The 18525-nt window shown below is 27.6% G+C and overlaps 1 protein-coding gene across 4 annotated transcripts in view; it reads left to right on the top strand.

Annotated features, from left to right (window-relative positions):
- The window catches only part of LOC136091295 (uncharacterized), a 131627-nt gene that overhangs the window by 9351 nt on the left and 103751 nt on the right, over nucleotides 1-18525 (top strand). For all 4 annotated transcript variants that reach the window (XR_010643874.1, XR_010643875.1, XM_065818677.1 and 1 more), the window contains exons 2-4: nucleotides 2536-2650; nucleotides 18215-18271; nucleotides 18354-18381. Coding sequence is in view for 2 of the 4 variants with exons in the window: in XM_065818677.1 (XP_065674749.1) it covers nucleotides 2546-2650; nucleotides 18215-18271; nucleotides 18354-18381 (190 nt within the window). In the remaining 2 variants the exon portion in view is untranslated. The remainder of the gene's footprint in view (nucleotides 1-2535; nucleotides 2651-18214; nucleotides 18272-18353; nucleotides 18382-18525) is intronic.

Raw genomic sequence — 18525 nt, 5'->3', positions numbered from 1 at the left:
CTTAGCTGGCATGAAACCATACTGCTGCTCACAGATCTCTACTTTTCCTCTAAGCCAAGCTTCCACTACTCTTTCCCAGATTTTCAGGCTGTGACTGATCAACTTTATTCCCCTGTAATTACTACAGCTCTGAACGTCGCCCTTATTCTTGAAAATTGGCACCATTATGTTATGTCTCCGCTCCTCAGGCATTGACCTTCCAAGATTCTGTTAAATAACCCTATCAAAAACTCCACTGCTATCTCTCCCAAACATTACCATGCCTCCACTGGAACATCATCCGGTCCAAATGCCTTACCACACTTCATTCTCCAAATTGCAGCCCTTGCTCCTCCTTGCTCACCTGGGGAACCTCCTGTTTCACAACCTATGTCTCTTCTAACCTTCCTTCCCTATCATTCTCTTGATTTATCAGTTCCTCAAAATACTCCTTCCACCTTCCCAAGACACTCTCCTTACTAGACAACACATTTCCATCTTTATTCTTAATCATCCTAACCTGTTGCACATCCTGCCGATTACGGTTTCTCTATCTGGCCAATCTGTACAGATCCTTTTCCCCTTCCTTAAGTGTTCAACTTCTCATACAGATTACTATATGCCTTTTCTTTAGCTTTTGCCACTGCTCTCTTTGTCTTGCCACACATCTCCTAGTACTTCTGTCTACTTTCTTCATCTGGCTGAAAATGCCAATTCTTTTTAGCCAACCGCTTTCCTCTTAAACTTTCCTGAACTTCCTCATTCCACCACCACGTCTCCTTGTCTATTTTCTTCTGTCTTCTTCTGTCCTGATCTCACACCAAGTATCTTCCTAGCCACATCCCTCACTGTATTTGATGTCTCATCCCAGGTATCCAGAACACCAACACCCAGTGCCTGTCTCACCTCATCCCTGAACTTTACCCTTTAGTCCTCACCCTTTAACTTTCACCACCTGATCTTAGGTTCCGGTCACACTCTCTTCTTCTTCTTCACCTCCAAAGCCATCCTACATATCACCATCCTATGCTGTTTAGCTTCATTCTCTCCTGGAACCATCTTGCAATCACTAACCTCTTTCAGGTTTCTTCTCCTACAGAGGATATAGTCGACCTGTGTGCCTCTTCTCCCATTCTTATACGTCACCCTGCGCTCTTCCTTTTTTCTTAAAATAAGTGTTAACTACAGCCATCTTTATCCTTTTAGCAAAATCTACCACCATTTGGCTTCTGTATTCATTTCTTTAACCCCATATCTACCCCTCACCACCACTGTTCCCTTCACCAACATGTCCATTAACATCTGCTCTATGAATCATTCTCTCTTTAATCTTTTTATAACATCTTTTTTCATTGTTATAACATCGTTTATAACATTGTTTTTAACATCGTTTATAACATCGTTTATAACGTCGTCTTTAATCTTTTTATAACATCTTCAATTAAGTTATAGGCCATGCTTGGACATCAAAATTCAAAAACTCTTTATCATGATTTAAAGGAAATACTTTGTTGTGTATTTGCAACCAATCAAAAAACTGCTGCAAATGCTGCGAAGTATAGTTTACACTAAGTTTTATTTTTAAACGAATCAAATTGCTACTTTCAAAACCGTAAACTATTACCTTATCTGATTTTCTCATATCCTGCAAAGTTTAATTTACATTAGCAAGTTTTATAAAATAATTTTCTCATATCCTGCAAAGTATAGTTTACATAAGCTATTTTTATAAAACGATTTTTGCAACCTCTGCAAAGCGTAGTTTTCACGGTAAACTTTTTCCTAATGGTATTTTCTAACAAAATATAACAAAAATATAAAGATCGGCAATTCCTTATTGAGCGCGTGTTTGACATCATAGTACCAATATTTATATATATTTTTTTTACCCCTTTACTTGCAGCACTTGACGAGGTTTAAATCCGCTTCTGCATGAGTAAAAATAAAATTTAACGTATAAAAGTTAATAACAAAAATATTAATTCTAATAAAGACAATAGCAATAAAACAATAATACTTTGTTCCCAGGCCACTTTGTTCATTGGGCATAGAAGGTATTGTTTCTTAAACTTATTTTTGAAACAAAAAATCTAGTTAATAAAAAATTAAATGAAATAAAAACCAAAATAAATCTTTCACTCTAACTAGATCAAATAATATAGTTTGGAATTCGCTTCCTTCATCTGGTTTTGCCAATTTATATAATTTGCATTCTTTTAAGTCGTCTGTCAGTTGGTATCTTGCTCTATAAACTTCATCTTGTTTTATCTAGTAACTTCCAGTGATTGCTTGCAGTCTTGTTGGAAGTAAAAAGAAATGTTACAGTTAAAGCATGAAGCAGTTAATTTAATAGGAAACCTAAGATTAACAAATCATTGGTTTATAATGATAAATCAGCTATATTGAAAAACCAACTGTCTAGAGTTGTAGAAGCAACTTTGTTATTATTTATATAAATATAAAACACACGCGCCTGCGCAAACGCACGCACCGACACATATTTTTTTTTTTTTTTGCTAAACTTAATTTTAAAATGTTGTTAAACTTTTATTTTAGATAAAAAAGTATGGTAAAAAAAATGACACTTCTGAAAATATATCATAAACTAATTTTTGGTTCTGTTGCAACTCCAATACCTGGCGTAGTTTGTTTAAATGTCTTCTTAATGAACGTAAGAATATTTATAGTAGCTTGAAATGGTTTTAAATCAATTTTAGAGTGTTTTTTTTAACATATATTCCAAATAATTTAATTTTGACAAGTTTGTATATATATATATATATATATATATATATATATATTATATATATATATATATATATATATATATATATATATATATATATATATATACATGGCCGTATTAAGGCGGGGGCGGATGGGGCTGCAGCCCCAGGCCCTTATAAAAAAAATAGGCCCTAAGGCCCGTGACTTTTTTTTTTTTTAATTTTTTTTTTTTTTTTAGGGAACCAGATAAATATTCCTATGTTTCTAAGTTTTTTTAAATCAATTTATTGGGATCTGCAGAGGTGTTGTGAATAAATAAATGAATAGAGATATACTATATCTCTATCTTCGTATATTTGGCGGATTTTTGGTATTCGCAAATATTTTTTAAATTATCTTTCCGCATAAAGATGTTTTGAGAACATTCAAGTTATTTATGTTTCCATCTATGTCCGCACAACTATCAGTTTTTAAAAAACACGCTTAAAAAAATTAAATAGGTTTTATAAAAGAATGCTTTTAAAACATTCTTTGATGTAAAAACCTTTTAAAGGAAAAACAATTATATTAGTGAATGATTTTAAAGCACTCTCTTATAAAACCTATTTGATTAGAAAATTTATATGTCACGAAGTTAATTTTTTAACGTGTATTTAAAAAACTAATAGTTGTGCAGACATAGATGGAAACATAAATAAACTTGAATGTTCTCAAACATTAAAACATCAAAAAAAAATTATTTATTGGTGCTTTTGTAATGTTAGACTGTACTAAGGGCATACATGTACTTCACTTCTCTGTTTGACCTTTGCCAAATTGTCACCGCCCAATGATCTATATCCTGGAAAACATATGCAAAAATATTTACATGATAAAACAAAAATACAATACCTTAAGAATTTGTCAGTGCACAGTAATAAACATTGAGTTAAAGAATGAATTTTTGTGTATTTGAAATATTGTTTATTTTTATTTTTTTAATTTTTTCATTTAAATACCAATATTATTGGTATTTTCTTCCTTTATTGGAGGTGAACACATCAATTTGATACACGTACTCCACTGTCTCAATAGTAAATATACCTACAGCTCAGCAGTTGCTCTCTTAAGGCATGATTCAAGACCTTTTGTCAGTTTACATATATATGGGTGTCTGGGCAAAAGGGGTGTAGCTGTACCTAACCAGTTGGTAAAAAATTATAAAAAAATTGCTCTAAAACATACCTAGATTGTGTTCTTTTATTAGCAAGACTGAAAAAAAAAATTCTGGGGGGCAGCTGCTACTACTAAAGGAAATAAATTTTCCAATTTATAGTACAAAATCAAAACTTCTTACGGATTTTTTTGTCCCAAAAAGAAACCTAAATAGTAAATACCCTGTTTTAAAAGCAAGAAATTAAAATTTTCCTCAGAAAGAACCCAAGTTCCCTATTTTCAAACAAACCTAGAACTTCAAATTTTCCCTAGATTTTCGTAAATTTCCCTTTTTCCTAAGGCCGAGATGAAAACATTAACTTATAAAATAAATTTTTATTTTGACCGTCTTGTGTATATTTTCACCTTCATTTTGCGTCCCCTATTTTTCTGTGCCCTGATCCGCCCGTAGCTTTGTCCTGCCCTGTAAATATATCTGTATATCTGTATATATATATATATATATATATATATATATATATATATATATATATATATATATATATATATATATATATATATATACCACTCAACAGTAGATAGGTAAAATTTAAAATTAGCTTCAATTAAAATAATTTCCAAAGTTCCTCTTCAGCACAAATTGTGTAAATATTCTAATAAGACAATTTTTTTAATTTTTGTTAAAAAATTTTATATAAAATAAATGATTTTAACAAAAATTTAAAAAATTGCCTTATTTATTAGAATATTTACTCATTTTGTGCTGAAGAGAAACTTTGGAAATATATATATATATATATATATATATATATATATATATATATATATATATATATATATATATATATATATATATATATATATATATATATATATATATATATATATATATATATACTATAAAAAAAAACTAAATTTTTATTACAACTATAAGTTTCATGCTGAATCCAATCCTCAACGTAGTTAAGAAGAGATCCGAAAATTAATACCGCGTTAAGGCCTTTTTTGTTTTCAAAAAATTCCTTTTTATTTTTATTTTTTCTAATTGGTTTATGTTTTTAAAAAAATCTCAGAGCTCAACGCGGTTAATGCATGTACTGAAAAATACACGAATTTTGCGTTTTTATAAAAAGGTTATGTTTCGCTGCATTTTTTTAACCCGAATAATTTTTAGAAAAAAAATTTTTTTTTTCTCCTAGCGCTTTAGTTTGTCTAAAATCAAACAAAGTTAATTTTTTTTTTAATTACTCAAGTTTAGATATAAAATTTTGCTTTACAGTTGATGCACCATATTTTGGTATAAAATAGTGCTGCTCTCAATGAAGATAAAACATTAAACTGAGAAAACAACTTTTTCAAACAAGTTTTGAGTTATATGTTTAATTTCTAACCAGTCATATGTCTGCAAACATATTAAAGGTCGAAAAAAATTAGTTATTTCAAGTTTAAAATCTGTTTTTTCCATTTTATATAAAAGTTTTTATTAGTATGAGTGTGAAGAACACACAAATTGACATACGACTAGTTAGACTTTTAAAGTTAAACCTCTTAAGGTTTATTTAAAAGTCTAAGCTCAAAATTCAAACATTACTGTGATGTGAGCCATCCCTATTTTATAATGCCATAAATTTATTTAACTAAAATTCCGGTCTTTAAATTATCATAGATTAATATATATATTTTATTTGAATATATATAATTTTTATTTTTTTTGTAGAAAATATATATACATATTTTCATACTCCATCGCAAAAGATATGTTAAGTTTTAAACAATATATATAGATATTGTTTAAACTTAACATATCTTTTAAAACTTAACATATCATATTGTTTAAAAACAAATGTTGCAGACCGGAAAAAAAATATGTTTGTTATCACCGAGAACAAACAAGACAAAAAAGTTTGAGAACTTGCATTAACGGCGTTGAGAGCTCATTGCATTATTTTATTACAAAATATTAGGTGATTTTATTACCTACGAGTTTCAAGTTTTAGCTTAATACAATGGGCAGAAGTTATATAAATGCTAAAACGTTTCGTTTTGGTAATTTATTCAAAGAACTATAAAGAGATTAAGGTAGTAAACTGCTATGACTGAAAAATAGTATGAAAACTTCGATTTTAACGTTTTTACTGTTTACGGAAAGATAAAATATGAGCTTTTTAGTCATTTATTGAATATTTTAATGCTGTAATCAAGGAGACATTTTACTTTCCAATTAAAGAAGACATTTTTTGAATGTAAATACTTAACACATTTGTTTTAACTGTTTTTATGAAGCGTTTTATGTATTTTAGTGGTAGTTTTATTTTGTTTGATACTTTGTTTCAGAGTTGTTAGTCCTTGGCCTTTGCTTTGGCTTGAAACTTTTGACCTTGGCCTTGACTATGAAAATTTTGGCCTCGACCTTGTTTGTGTTGGCCTTGACTTTCAAAAAAATATACATAAAATTAAAGAATTAAAAGTTTTTATTCTTTATTTCTATGTATTTCTTTTTTCGGCTTTTATATATATCTAAAAGTACATTTTTTTATTGGCTTACTAGAATTCTGCGCATAACCTTGGTCTAATTTCACAACATGTGGTTTTATTGTCACAGCATTTGTTACCTATAGTTTTGTTAATAATTGGCCTTGACGTAAGGCAAAACTTTAAGTCTTTGGTCTTAAAAATGTTTGCGTAAGCCTTGGCATTGAAACTCTTATACTTGGCCTTGACTTTAAAACTCTTGGGCTTGGCCATGTCCTTGGTCTTGTAACATATGGCCTTGGCCTTGCTACTTCTGGCCTTGGCCTTGCTACTTCTGGCCTTGTTAACAACTCTGCTTTGGTTGAAAAAGATTTATAGAAAAATAATAAATTACATAAGAAAAAATTTTTAAAAATATATTATAGTAATTGTCAAAAATAAGCGGAAAACACAAAATTTTGAACCTTAAACGCGTAAATTTTTATTTTTAATAAATGCAATCCGTGTATCATCAGGTAAAAAATCTGATTTTTTCTCGTGTAAAAATAATTCTGTTCAAGAAAAAAATGCATTAAAAAAATCTAATCTTTTGGTTTGTGGTTGTCCAGCGAAAAATGAAAAAGAAAAAAAAATATATATATATATATATATATATATATACAGAGTTTTTAGCAAGGACAAAAGTAGCAATGCCAAGGCCGCATGTTACAAAGCCAAGATTTAGGCCTAAATTTACAAGGCTAAGGCCAAGAATAAGAGTTTAAAAGCCAATGCCTACGCAAATATTTACAAGACCAACTATTTAAACTTTGGCCTTACGTTAAGGCCAATTATTATTAAAACTGTAAGTAGCAAGGCCAAGTTCTAACAACTATATATATATATATATATATATATATATATATATATATATATATATATATATATATATATATATATATATATATATATATATATATATATATATATATATATATATATATATATAAGTTTCAGTGCTGTTTTTTTAAACAACTAATACTTCTAATTTTGCCTAAAAGGCAAAATTAAACATTATGCATAATATTTTTTATAAAAACGAACTCTAACTAGATCTATAAGAAGTGCATATTAATGAAAACAAGACGTTACGACCGTCACAAAAAAAAGTCAAAAAGCTTTTTCTATGCTTCTTATCAAACTTTTTAAAACTACAACCATGTTAAAAGTAAAGATACTCATACATATTTTATCATCGTTTAAAAAATAACAACATTAAAGATCTCTATTTCAACACGTTACTAAGTACGTTACAACTATTACGATATATTTGTTTTTCCATAACGACTTCTTGACTTAAAAAAAAAAGTTAAGGCGCGAACGATTTCATTCATTTCAAACGATTTACATTATTTAAACGAAGTTATAATAAAAATCAACTTTGCTTATTGTTTAATTTGCAGTTTATTCATTTTATTATTAAACTTGTTAAAGTTTTTTTTGAAACTATGAGTAACTAATTTCAAAAAATTGATGTATAGAGTTTTTTTTTTAGAAATAAAAGCTTTTAACAAAAAGGCAATTTTATTTTAGATTAAACGTTGTTTATAGTTTGTCTTGCAACGTTTTTGTTCAGTAGATTTCGCGGTTGTTTTTTTATTTACCACATTTCGCGGGTTTTTTCAAATATATAACGGAGTATTTATCACAAACAACAGCCGTTATATTTTATAACATATTTAAAATGCCAAAATCCATAGATATATAAATTACTGGATACGGCATAGGCAGAAATAATTGAAGCCGGGCAAACTTTACCTTTATGACGTAAGTGAGGCAGAAAAATATAGTTTAATCAGCGTATATATTGAACAATGTTTACAATTTAATTTCAAGTTACATTTTGTATTGCATAAAAACAATAACTTCGAAGAAATTTTAAATTCATTTATGGTTTATATATATTTTAATTACAGATGATCTAAATAAAATAAATCTTAGTTATAAGATTTTAAAAATCTACAAAAAAAAAAAGAAAAAGCTTTTCAAGTACTCAATATTAGTATAATACTATTAGTTTAATACTGCAATGCAAATAAAAGTTTTATTAAAATAATATGTCATGAATTACCTAACTAACTTGTATATGGTTGTATAATGCAAGATTTATATGGAGTTTTAAGAGACTAATATTGAATATAAAATTATACATCTATATTTATGTATAATATATTTATTTATAATATACATATATATTTATGTACAATATATTTAAAGATTTAGTACTTGTTTTAAAATGGTTAATTCGTGCAGTGCTTTTGGGTGTACAGCTAGATCTGCTAAAGGGGTTTCCAGAAGTTTTCATAGGTAAGAATTTAGTATCTATATAAATTAAATGTTTTGATTTTAAAGATTCAATAGAAATTTAATATATTGATTTTAAAAGACAAACACTGTATGTATATTGAATCCTAGCTATTCATTTTTAAATAGATTTCCAGTGAATCCAGATAAAAGAGCAGCATGGATTCTTGCAACAAAACGAAAGAATTTTGTCCCCTCTTCCGCTAGTTTTATTTGTTCAGATCATTTTTCTAAAAATTACATTGATGAAAGCAAAACATCAGGTTACTGTTTGAGAAAATATTTGAAACCTGATGCAATACCAACAATTTTTGATTTTCCAAAACATTTTAGAACAACCACTAGTAAAATTCGAAAAGCACCAACAGAAAGAATGCTGAAAAAACAGATAAAGAAAGAAAAAAATGACACAGTTTTTGAGAATACTTATGAAGAAAAGGTGATTAGTACAAATAAAAAGATGAGTGTAGAAGATTGCATGGAGACTGATTCAGACAATTTGCAAACTGTCAACAAGAAGTTGTCATTTGTATTAAATGTTTATAAATTACAGAAAAACGTATCAGATATGTAATGCAACAATAGCGCAGACTCAAAAAAAAAGTTGCAAAACTTCAAAATGTGATAAATGAATTACAAGAAAAACGTTTAATTAGTGATGAAGCCACAGCAACTTTAAATCGTCTTAATCCTGGTGTTAAAGATTTAATTCAAAGAGAACTGAAATCCAAAAGCAAATTAAAATACTCTCCATCATTGCGAACTTTTGCATTAACATTGCATTTTTATTCAGCAAAAGCATATGATTATGTCAGGCAGTCCTTCAATACTTGTCTTCCTCACCCAGACACTTTGAGAAAATGGTATAGTAGTATTAATGGACAGCCAGGCTTTACTCATGAAGCATTCCAAATTTTAAAATTGAAAAATAATGAATCTACCAAAAAATTGTATGCAGTTTGATGATGGACGAAATGTCAATTCGAAAGCAAATTGATTGGGATGGGCATACATCCTATGGCTTTGTTAATTATGGAACAGGATTTAACGATGACAGTGTTGGTGTTGCTAAAGAAGCTTTTGTTTTATTGTTAGTTGCTGTTAATGGACATTGGAAAATCCCAATAGCTTATTTCTTATCAGATGGACTTAATTCAAAAGAGAAAGCAAACATTATTTCTGAATGTCTCATTAAAGTTCATGAAACTGGAGTTCAAGTTATTTCTTTAACTTTTGATGGTACAGCTGCAAATTTATCTATGATAAAAATTCTTGGTGCTGACTATAGTGATATAAAAAATCTGAAACCGTACTTTAAACAGCCAGTAAGTGAAGAACCAGTATTTTTAATTCTTGATGCTTGCCATATGTTAAAATTAGTTAGAAATTGCTTTGGTGAAAAGAAATTGCTAAAAGACAATAACAATGGTATTATTAATTATGCTTTCATTGAACTATTGTATGAGCTTCAATCAAAAGAAGGAATTCATGCTGCTAATAAACTGAAAAAACACCATATTGAATGGAAACAACAAAAAATGAAAGTGAAATTGGCAGCACAAACCCTAAGTCAAAGTGTTGCAGATGCTCTTGATTTTTGTGCAAACAAGTTAAAATTAAAAGAGTTTCAAGATTGTGGACCAACTATCAATTTTATTCAGCTTATAGACAAAAGTTTTGATTTATTAAACAGTCGGAATTTTATTGGTAAAAATTATAAAGCTCCTATCTCTTCAAGCAATTTGGAACACTGTACAAATTTTGTCAATATGGTATGTCAGTACTTGTCCACTTTGACAGACATTGCTGATAACTTAATTTATAAAACAAACCGAAAAACTGGCTTCATTGGATTTATGTTTAGCCTCCAATCAGTAATTCAACTTAGCCGATACTTGATTTTAACTCCAGAAAGCCAATTTAAATTCTTGTTGACATACAAACTGAGTCAAGATCATATTGAAATGTTCTTTAGTGCTGTTAGAAGTCAAGGTGGTTTCAATAACAATCCATCAGCAAAACAGTTTATGACAACATATCGACGTTTGTTGGTACATCACTCATTACGAAACATAAAAACTGGCAATTGTTTAGCTCAGGATGCTACAGAAATACTTTCTGTAACAAAAGAAATTGTGAATCATCAAGAATGTAAATTAAATGACAATGATTCAACTGTGTTTATAGCTAATGAGGATTTTACACCGGTAAGTATTATGGAACCATCCCAATTATCTGAATATTCCGAAGAAGTAGTGAAGTATATAGGTGGATTTGTTAGTCGAAAACTAAGAAGATCTATTAAATGTAAAGCCTGTTCTGCATCTCTAACGGATGATAATTCACAAAGTTTACTCGTTGATCAAAAAAGCAGAGGTGGTCTACTTCATCCATCAAAAGATGTTATTGTAATTTGTTCTTTTGTTGAAAAGTTTATAAGACAAAGCATTCCAGACAAATCAAAAATCAAAAAACTACAACTTTTTATGGAATCTATTCCACATTTAAAATTAACTATCCGCCGCCATTTATTTTCTAAAGCAATTTTTAAAGGACTTACAATTCACATTCAGGAACTCCCAGTGGAAGATAATCATTTGGTTAAACTGATCAACTTGATTATAGAGGCCTATTTAGATGTACGTTTATACCATGTCTCATCCTGTGCAACAAGTTATATACAAGGAACACAAGTTCGAAACAAACTAACTTAACTTGTGTTGTTCAAAAATCAGTGAAAGAAATTATATCCACATTATATATATATATATATATATATATATATATATATATATATATATATACTATAAAATAACATATAGTATTTTTATTAAAAAAGAAAAACACTGAAAAAATACCTTGATTCAACAAAATAAGTACTTTGTCAATGCACGATATTCCAAACATGTATTTTATACATAAATATAGGTATATATTATAATAAATATAATATACATAGATATAGATGTATATAAAAATGATTAGTTAGTCTTCAGAAAACACCATTTTTTGAAACCAAATTAATATTTAATAAAAGTATAACGTTAAAATTTAAACTGTATATTTTATTTGCTAGTACAACTTCACTTTAAATAGCTCATTATCAAATCCTCAGGTGCTGCTGATAAATTGTTAATAGCCTCAAGTCATGAGCCTAATAATTAAAATTATACAAATAAACAAATTCTCTTGAAGCTTATTAATATATATTACTTTTAATAAACTTTTTGTAATAGTAATATGCTTTACAATATATATATATTATTTACATATTACTTTTATTAAACGACTATTTACGAATTGTTTTGCCTCACTCTACGTCACTTTTTCAACGATAGCTCGGCTTCAAAATATTTTCCAAAATTATATGCCTATGCCGTATCCAGTAATTTATATATCTATGCCAAAATCAGATGCTGAAAGATCGAAAGCTTATAGAGCAAGAAACAGAAAAGCTTTGTTAGAAAAAGAAAGAAAGAGAAATTATCTAAGGCGGCAGTTATTGACACCAAGAAAAGAAAACAAACAAAAAAGTCAAGCGATGGTTCGCAACCAAAAAACCATCATGGATAACATTGATAATGTTATAAAATTCATATAATTTAACATAATTTAATTGATTTTTATAATCATTCATCTTTTTTTATGTCATTCATTGCGTTATTTGTTGTTTTTACTTTTTGGCTTTTTCGTTACGACCGTCACAGTTACGACCGTCACGACATAAACTTAATAAAATTCTTGGAAAACTTCAAGCAAAAAATATGAAACTCACCATATAGTTAGTTCAATGTGTAGTTAAAGAACACAGCAAAGGATTTTTTTTCACTGTGTAGATGGCTGCATAAAGATTGACAAAGTTTATTTGTTTAGATTTGTCATAAACTAAGCGTTACGACCGTCATGCAATGTTGAGTTAATTTTTAATTTAAGTTGAGCACTTGAATGACTTAACTTTTGCATATTAAATTGTTTAATAGTATTTAACATTTCTGGAAATTTTTTGTAAATACCATTTTATATATATATATATATATATATATATATATATATATAATATATATATATATATATATATATATATATATATATATATATATATATATATATATATATATATGGGCAATTCCACGCAAGTGACGGTCGTAACATTTGACGCTTTTTTAGCCATTCAAAATTGATCAAAAATGGTATTTACAAAAAATTTCCAGAAATGTTAAATACTATTATACAATTTAGTATGCAAAAGTTAAATCATTCAAGTGTTCAACTTAAATTGAAAATATATATATATATATATATTATTATTATATATATATATATAATAATAATAATAATAATAATAATAATAATAATAATAATAATAATAATAATAATAGCAGCAATAAATATTTTACGAAAATAATGATGTTTCACGTAAGATTAAATAAAATAAGCTTAATCTTATCCCTTATATTATTTGAGGCTCTTGAGATTAATAATAATGATGATAATAACAATAATAATAATAATAATAATAATGTACACTGTGACAATTGATGAAATCAATTGTGGAGCACAATAACAGAAGATGTTGTGCTATAACAGCTATAAATGTTTTAAAAATAGCATTGTTTACTTTTCAATGTATATAAATATAATTTAGTATTTAATAACTAATTTTTGCAACTATCTGATTTATCAAGTTTATTTTTGAATTTATCAATTGTTATTGATACGACTCTACACGAAAAGAAATTATATCTAGCATTACTCTTACAGTATGCCTTTGTTAACTTTTGGTTATGACTTCGAAAATTGTAAGGTTTTAAATGAACTTTAGATATTGAGTCATTTATCCAAATTATTTCCTCATAACCGTTCTGTATTTTATATTGAAAAATAAGATCTTCTCTTGAACGACGCTCTTCTAGAGTCGTTAATTTCAATAATTGTTGCCATTTTTTATATGGCATTTTTTTAAAAGCTGGTACGAGTTTTGTTGCCCTTCTCTGTATTTTTTCTAACTTTACGATGTCTTGTTTCAGATAAGGACACCATATTTGAGTTGCAAACTCAAGATGGGGTCTTACAAAAGTCGTATATAATTTTTTGCCATATTCGAGTCAAAATATTTAAAAGTTCGTTTAATAAGAGCAAGCATTTGATTTGATTTTCCGACAGCTTTATCAATATGATTGGTCCATTTTAAATTAGATTGCATCATTACTCCTAAATCTCGTTCTACTTATGATGTTGCTAAGATATTATTCTGTTAAGTTTCAGCGTCGAACATTGAATAAGTTATACATGGATTATAGCCAATGCGCATAATTTTACACTTTTCATAGTTAAATTTCATTAACCATAATGACGACTATTTTATAATATTATCAATATCTATTTGTAATTTGTTTATGCGAATATCTTCATCTGATTTAAAACTATTTATAATTTTGCTATCATCTGGATATAATTTAATATTATTTTTTAATGTGTCTGGCAGATCATTTATAAAAATAAGAAATAGAAGAGGCCCAAAGACATAACCTTGTGGAACTCCACTCTCAACTGTTAGCCATTTTGATACACAATCTCCTAAAATTACTCGTTTCTTTCTATTATGTAAATAGGCTTCTATCCAATTTAGAATTACTCCAAAAATACCATATGATTTTAACCTTAACATCAATCGCATATGAGGTACTTTATCAAGAGCTTTTGAGAAATCTGTATACAACATATCAACACACTAGCGATTCTCAATAGCACCAAATAAAATATCTTGTGTTTCTAGTAGATTAGTAGTACAGCTTTTGTTCTTTCGAAAACCATGTTGGTTACTATTTAATAAATTGTTTGTTAACATGTAATCCATTATTTTGTCACCTAAGATTGATTCTAAAACTTTGCATGGTATTAACGTTAATGAAATTGGTCTATAGTTTGCAGGATCATTTTTATCTCCATTCTTGTATAGTGGGGTTACATTTGTCATTTTCCATATGAGTGGAAGTTGTTTTTCTTTTAAGGATCTTTTGAATTGTAACTCTAAAAATTTTTTTCATTTTACATTGTGTTTCATCAACAAAGATTCATTAGAAGTGAATCTCTTTCTGATGAAATTCATTTCTGATGAATCTTTGTTGATGAAACACAGTGTAAAATAAAAAAAAATTTTATTAGGTGATTTTCTACTAATATATATATATATATATATATATATATATATATATATATATATATATATATATATACATATATATATATACTTGATATATGTTTATTTCCTTACCTCAGTTTTACCGTTACTAAAGACTGCTTTAAATTTATCTTAATTTATCAACCCATGGAGCTAATTGTCCATGACAAACAACTTAATACTGCATACAGTGCTTGCAACTGATAAACTTGGATTTGAATAATCTCTTTGAACATTTAATGAGCCAAACAGCAACTCCTGTCTACTTGCCGGTATTTACATTTTTTGTATTGGCAACAATTATCAAAGTTAAGTTCCATTAGTCAAACTCCTTTAACACGTCGCTATAACAACTTAACAATTGTTTGCTTTCTCATTAAAGATTAAAAGATTTACAATTTTTAATTATGTGTGCAGTTAATTTAAATTCTTTAAACTCATTTTTGCAATCCATTGCCTAATATTTAGAGCGCCTAATGTATTTGTCGTACAAGTATGTGTTTCCCTTCTCCAGATGAAATGGGTTCACCAAGAGCGTTTTCAACTGAGCAGCTCTTTTGTATCTACAAAAGAGCTACTACATATCAAGGTTGCCTAGTCTTGTAACACATTGACTAATTTGAGAATAAAGTTTTAATGCTCTCACTAAAATGCTGATTGCACACCTTTGATACCAATATATATCAAAATTATCATAATTATCAGGAAACAAACTTTTTTCCTCCTGGAAACCTTCTAAAAAATTTGTTGTCAAAAAGTGAAATCTGTAAAATTTTAAAAAACTTAAATTTTTAAAAACAAATGTCCATTATGTCAACTTTTAATTGAGTTGGAGATTTTCATATTTTGTTTTTTATTAAACCTATAAATAATCCCAAATTTTTATAATTTGTATTATAATTAGTATGATACATTCATATTTTTTTATAAGCTTAAGAAATCTTTGAAATAGGCTGGGTTATGCTTATACAAAAAATTTTAAAAGGCTCAATGCTTTTAAAAATAAGAACATGTAACAAACCAATCGTCTCTGGTCAATTAAGTTTGTGGTTAAATAAAAAAGTAAATTTAACTAGGCGATGTTTGATTTATACATCATGTTTTTGGGATATGTACTAAATACATGTTTTTTTGGGATGCTTCATGTGTTTTGTATAAAGCTAAAATCGTAGAAAAGATTTACCAAAAAACACAATTATTTAACAAGTGGTTGAATGAATGAATGAAGTAATGTGTGCTGTATAATTTGATAACTCATAATACTTAATAATCAAAGTTGCTCTTAAAAGAAAACACAAATAAAGAAGAAAAGAGGATGGTATAGGCAATGATGAGGATGATACAGACAATCCCAGGCTACTATTTTTCCTAAATATCCTATTAACCAGCTGCCCACGAGCCAGCTCGCTATCATTGATGTACTCATATATATAGGTTTTATGAAATCATCCAAATCTTTAAAATATGAATCTGCTTGGCTTTTTTTTGTAGCACAAATGTCATTTTCAAAACCAGATCTTGTAAAAATCTCAATCATAGATGTGCTTCTTCTTTTTTCTTAATTCATGTGTGAAACGATGTTGGTTATGGAGAACTTCTTATTTCTGAAGCAACTGTTAAGTAAAAGATAATATATTTTTATTATTGTGAATAAGCAAGTAAATAATTCAAAAAACAAACAAATAATCAAATACGAACAAAAGCAAATATAAAACAATCAGTATCTAGGTAAATAATTAATATGAGAAGATAATCAGGTTTAGTTGGAATAAACTGATTATTTATTGGAATCATCCTTGTTGAACATTGCAAGGAAGGAATTGGAGTTTGGGAAGAGGATATTTACCACATAAATTTTTAACAGGGCGGAAAATAAAAAGCTTTGAAAAGTAGATATATTTAGGAATTGGTGTACCAGGATTTTATTTTAAATAACTTGAGGTCTGCCATGAAGCCAGATACAGTTAAAGTATATTATCAATAATTTTTGTTTTAAAAGAAAAAATACATTTTTAATTTTTTTTCTTATATATTTTTGTTATATTATTGTCTTTTGAAAAGTTTTTGAAGAGATGTTCAACATAATATAAAAAAACAAAAAATAATCAAAAATATAATTTAGATAGTAACAACGTTAATAGATATTGAACAGTTAAAATTAAAAAAATACTTATTTATTTTTAAGATCTATTTGCTTTCTCTGTTTTTTGATGAGTCTTTCATTTTTATCTCTAATAATTTTCAATCAAGAAGTCTTTTTGGTAATTGACATTTTAGCTGGTATTCTCCTTTCTCCATGGAGTAAATAATATGGGATTTTGTTGACCTTTGTCTTAACTGCGTTGAGGAAATAGTCAACATTTGTTGGCTTTTGGGAAGCTCTAAACTGGGTTTATTAAAAAAGACAATGATCTCCTTGGGTCGTCTACCACGTTATTAACTTTTTTTTCACATATTCAAGTTTTCTTATTTTACAGCTTGTTCTTCTTCATTTTTTAAAATTTTTATTTTCATATTTTTTATTTCCATATTGCTAATTATTTAAATATATAAAAAACGTAAACATTATTGTTCTATTGCTTAAACATTTACAATACTAATGGTTGTAAAATTGAACAAGTTTTATATATTAAAAAAACGTATTAGGGTGTTTTAAAAAATTTTAAAGGTGGTTTTTTTTTTTTTCTGTAGTAGTATTAAAAAAATAATACATGCTCATTTTTAAATTCGAAATAAATAAGTGGGAGAATAGATTTATGTAATGTATGATTTATAAAAAAAACCGTTTAAAAATTACATAGCTGTCCATTTTTTTAATTTTTTACACTTTTTTTTACTTCTTTTTTTTACTTTTTTTTTTACTTCTGAGGTTCTCTGAACCTTTATATTTGGTAAAATTGGTTGATTTTCAATATACACTGCCAGAATATATTCGAAACCCAACTAAAGTGTTATTTTGAGATACCCTTATAGTCGCGCACAATTTTGAAATTTTCTTTTGTTTGATAATTACCAAAACAATTAATTATGAGTATACAATTAATTGTTTTAGATCTGCAATTTGTAGATTGTCTAAAATAAAAAGCTAAGAGCTGATGCCAAAATAGTTCAAATAAATTTCAGTAGCACAAACCTCGATCTGGCTTACGGTTTGAGATTTAAATTAATAAGGTCAGGCTTACAGTTTATAAAATCAAATTACCTTTTAGTAATGTAACGCTGACAAACATTTTGAGGGACATATTTATAGTTAGACTCAATAAAACAATCAGAGAAATATTTTTTTTGTACTAATTTTGCATTATAATTTAAATATGTTTTGTTTTTTTTAATAACTTTTTTTAAATATTTATTTAGTTATTCGAGTCATTGATAATAACAAACATTTTACCTTTTCTACCTCATTTGGTAAAAGTAAGTTGTTGTTGTTTTTTTTTAGAAATGAATGAATTTTTTTTATAACCACCAATGAATTATTTTAAAAATCTCATTTTAGGCGTTGGGTGTGAGCGAGGTAGATGTTGGTAAGCACATTTAATTCATTTTGACTTCATTGTCTGAAGAAATTCTTAGCTTTTTCAAACTCGGAGCTATATTAAAATTTTTAATTCAAAAACCCTGGAAGAATTTATTTAAAAGTTTAATTTTATTAATTTCTATTATTATTT

The sequence above is a fragment of the Hydra vulgaris genome, chromosome 15, assembly GCF_038396675.1.
Source record: "Hydra vulgaris chromosome 15, alternate assembly HydraT2T_AEP".
NCBI lineage: Eukaryota > Metazoa > Cnidaria > Hydrozoa > Anthoathecata > Hydridae > Hydra > Hydra vulgaris.
The sequence above is the reverse complement of the archived record's forward strand: the minus strand, read 5'-3'. Positions and strand labels throughout refer to the sequence as shown.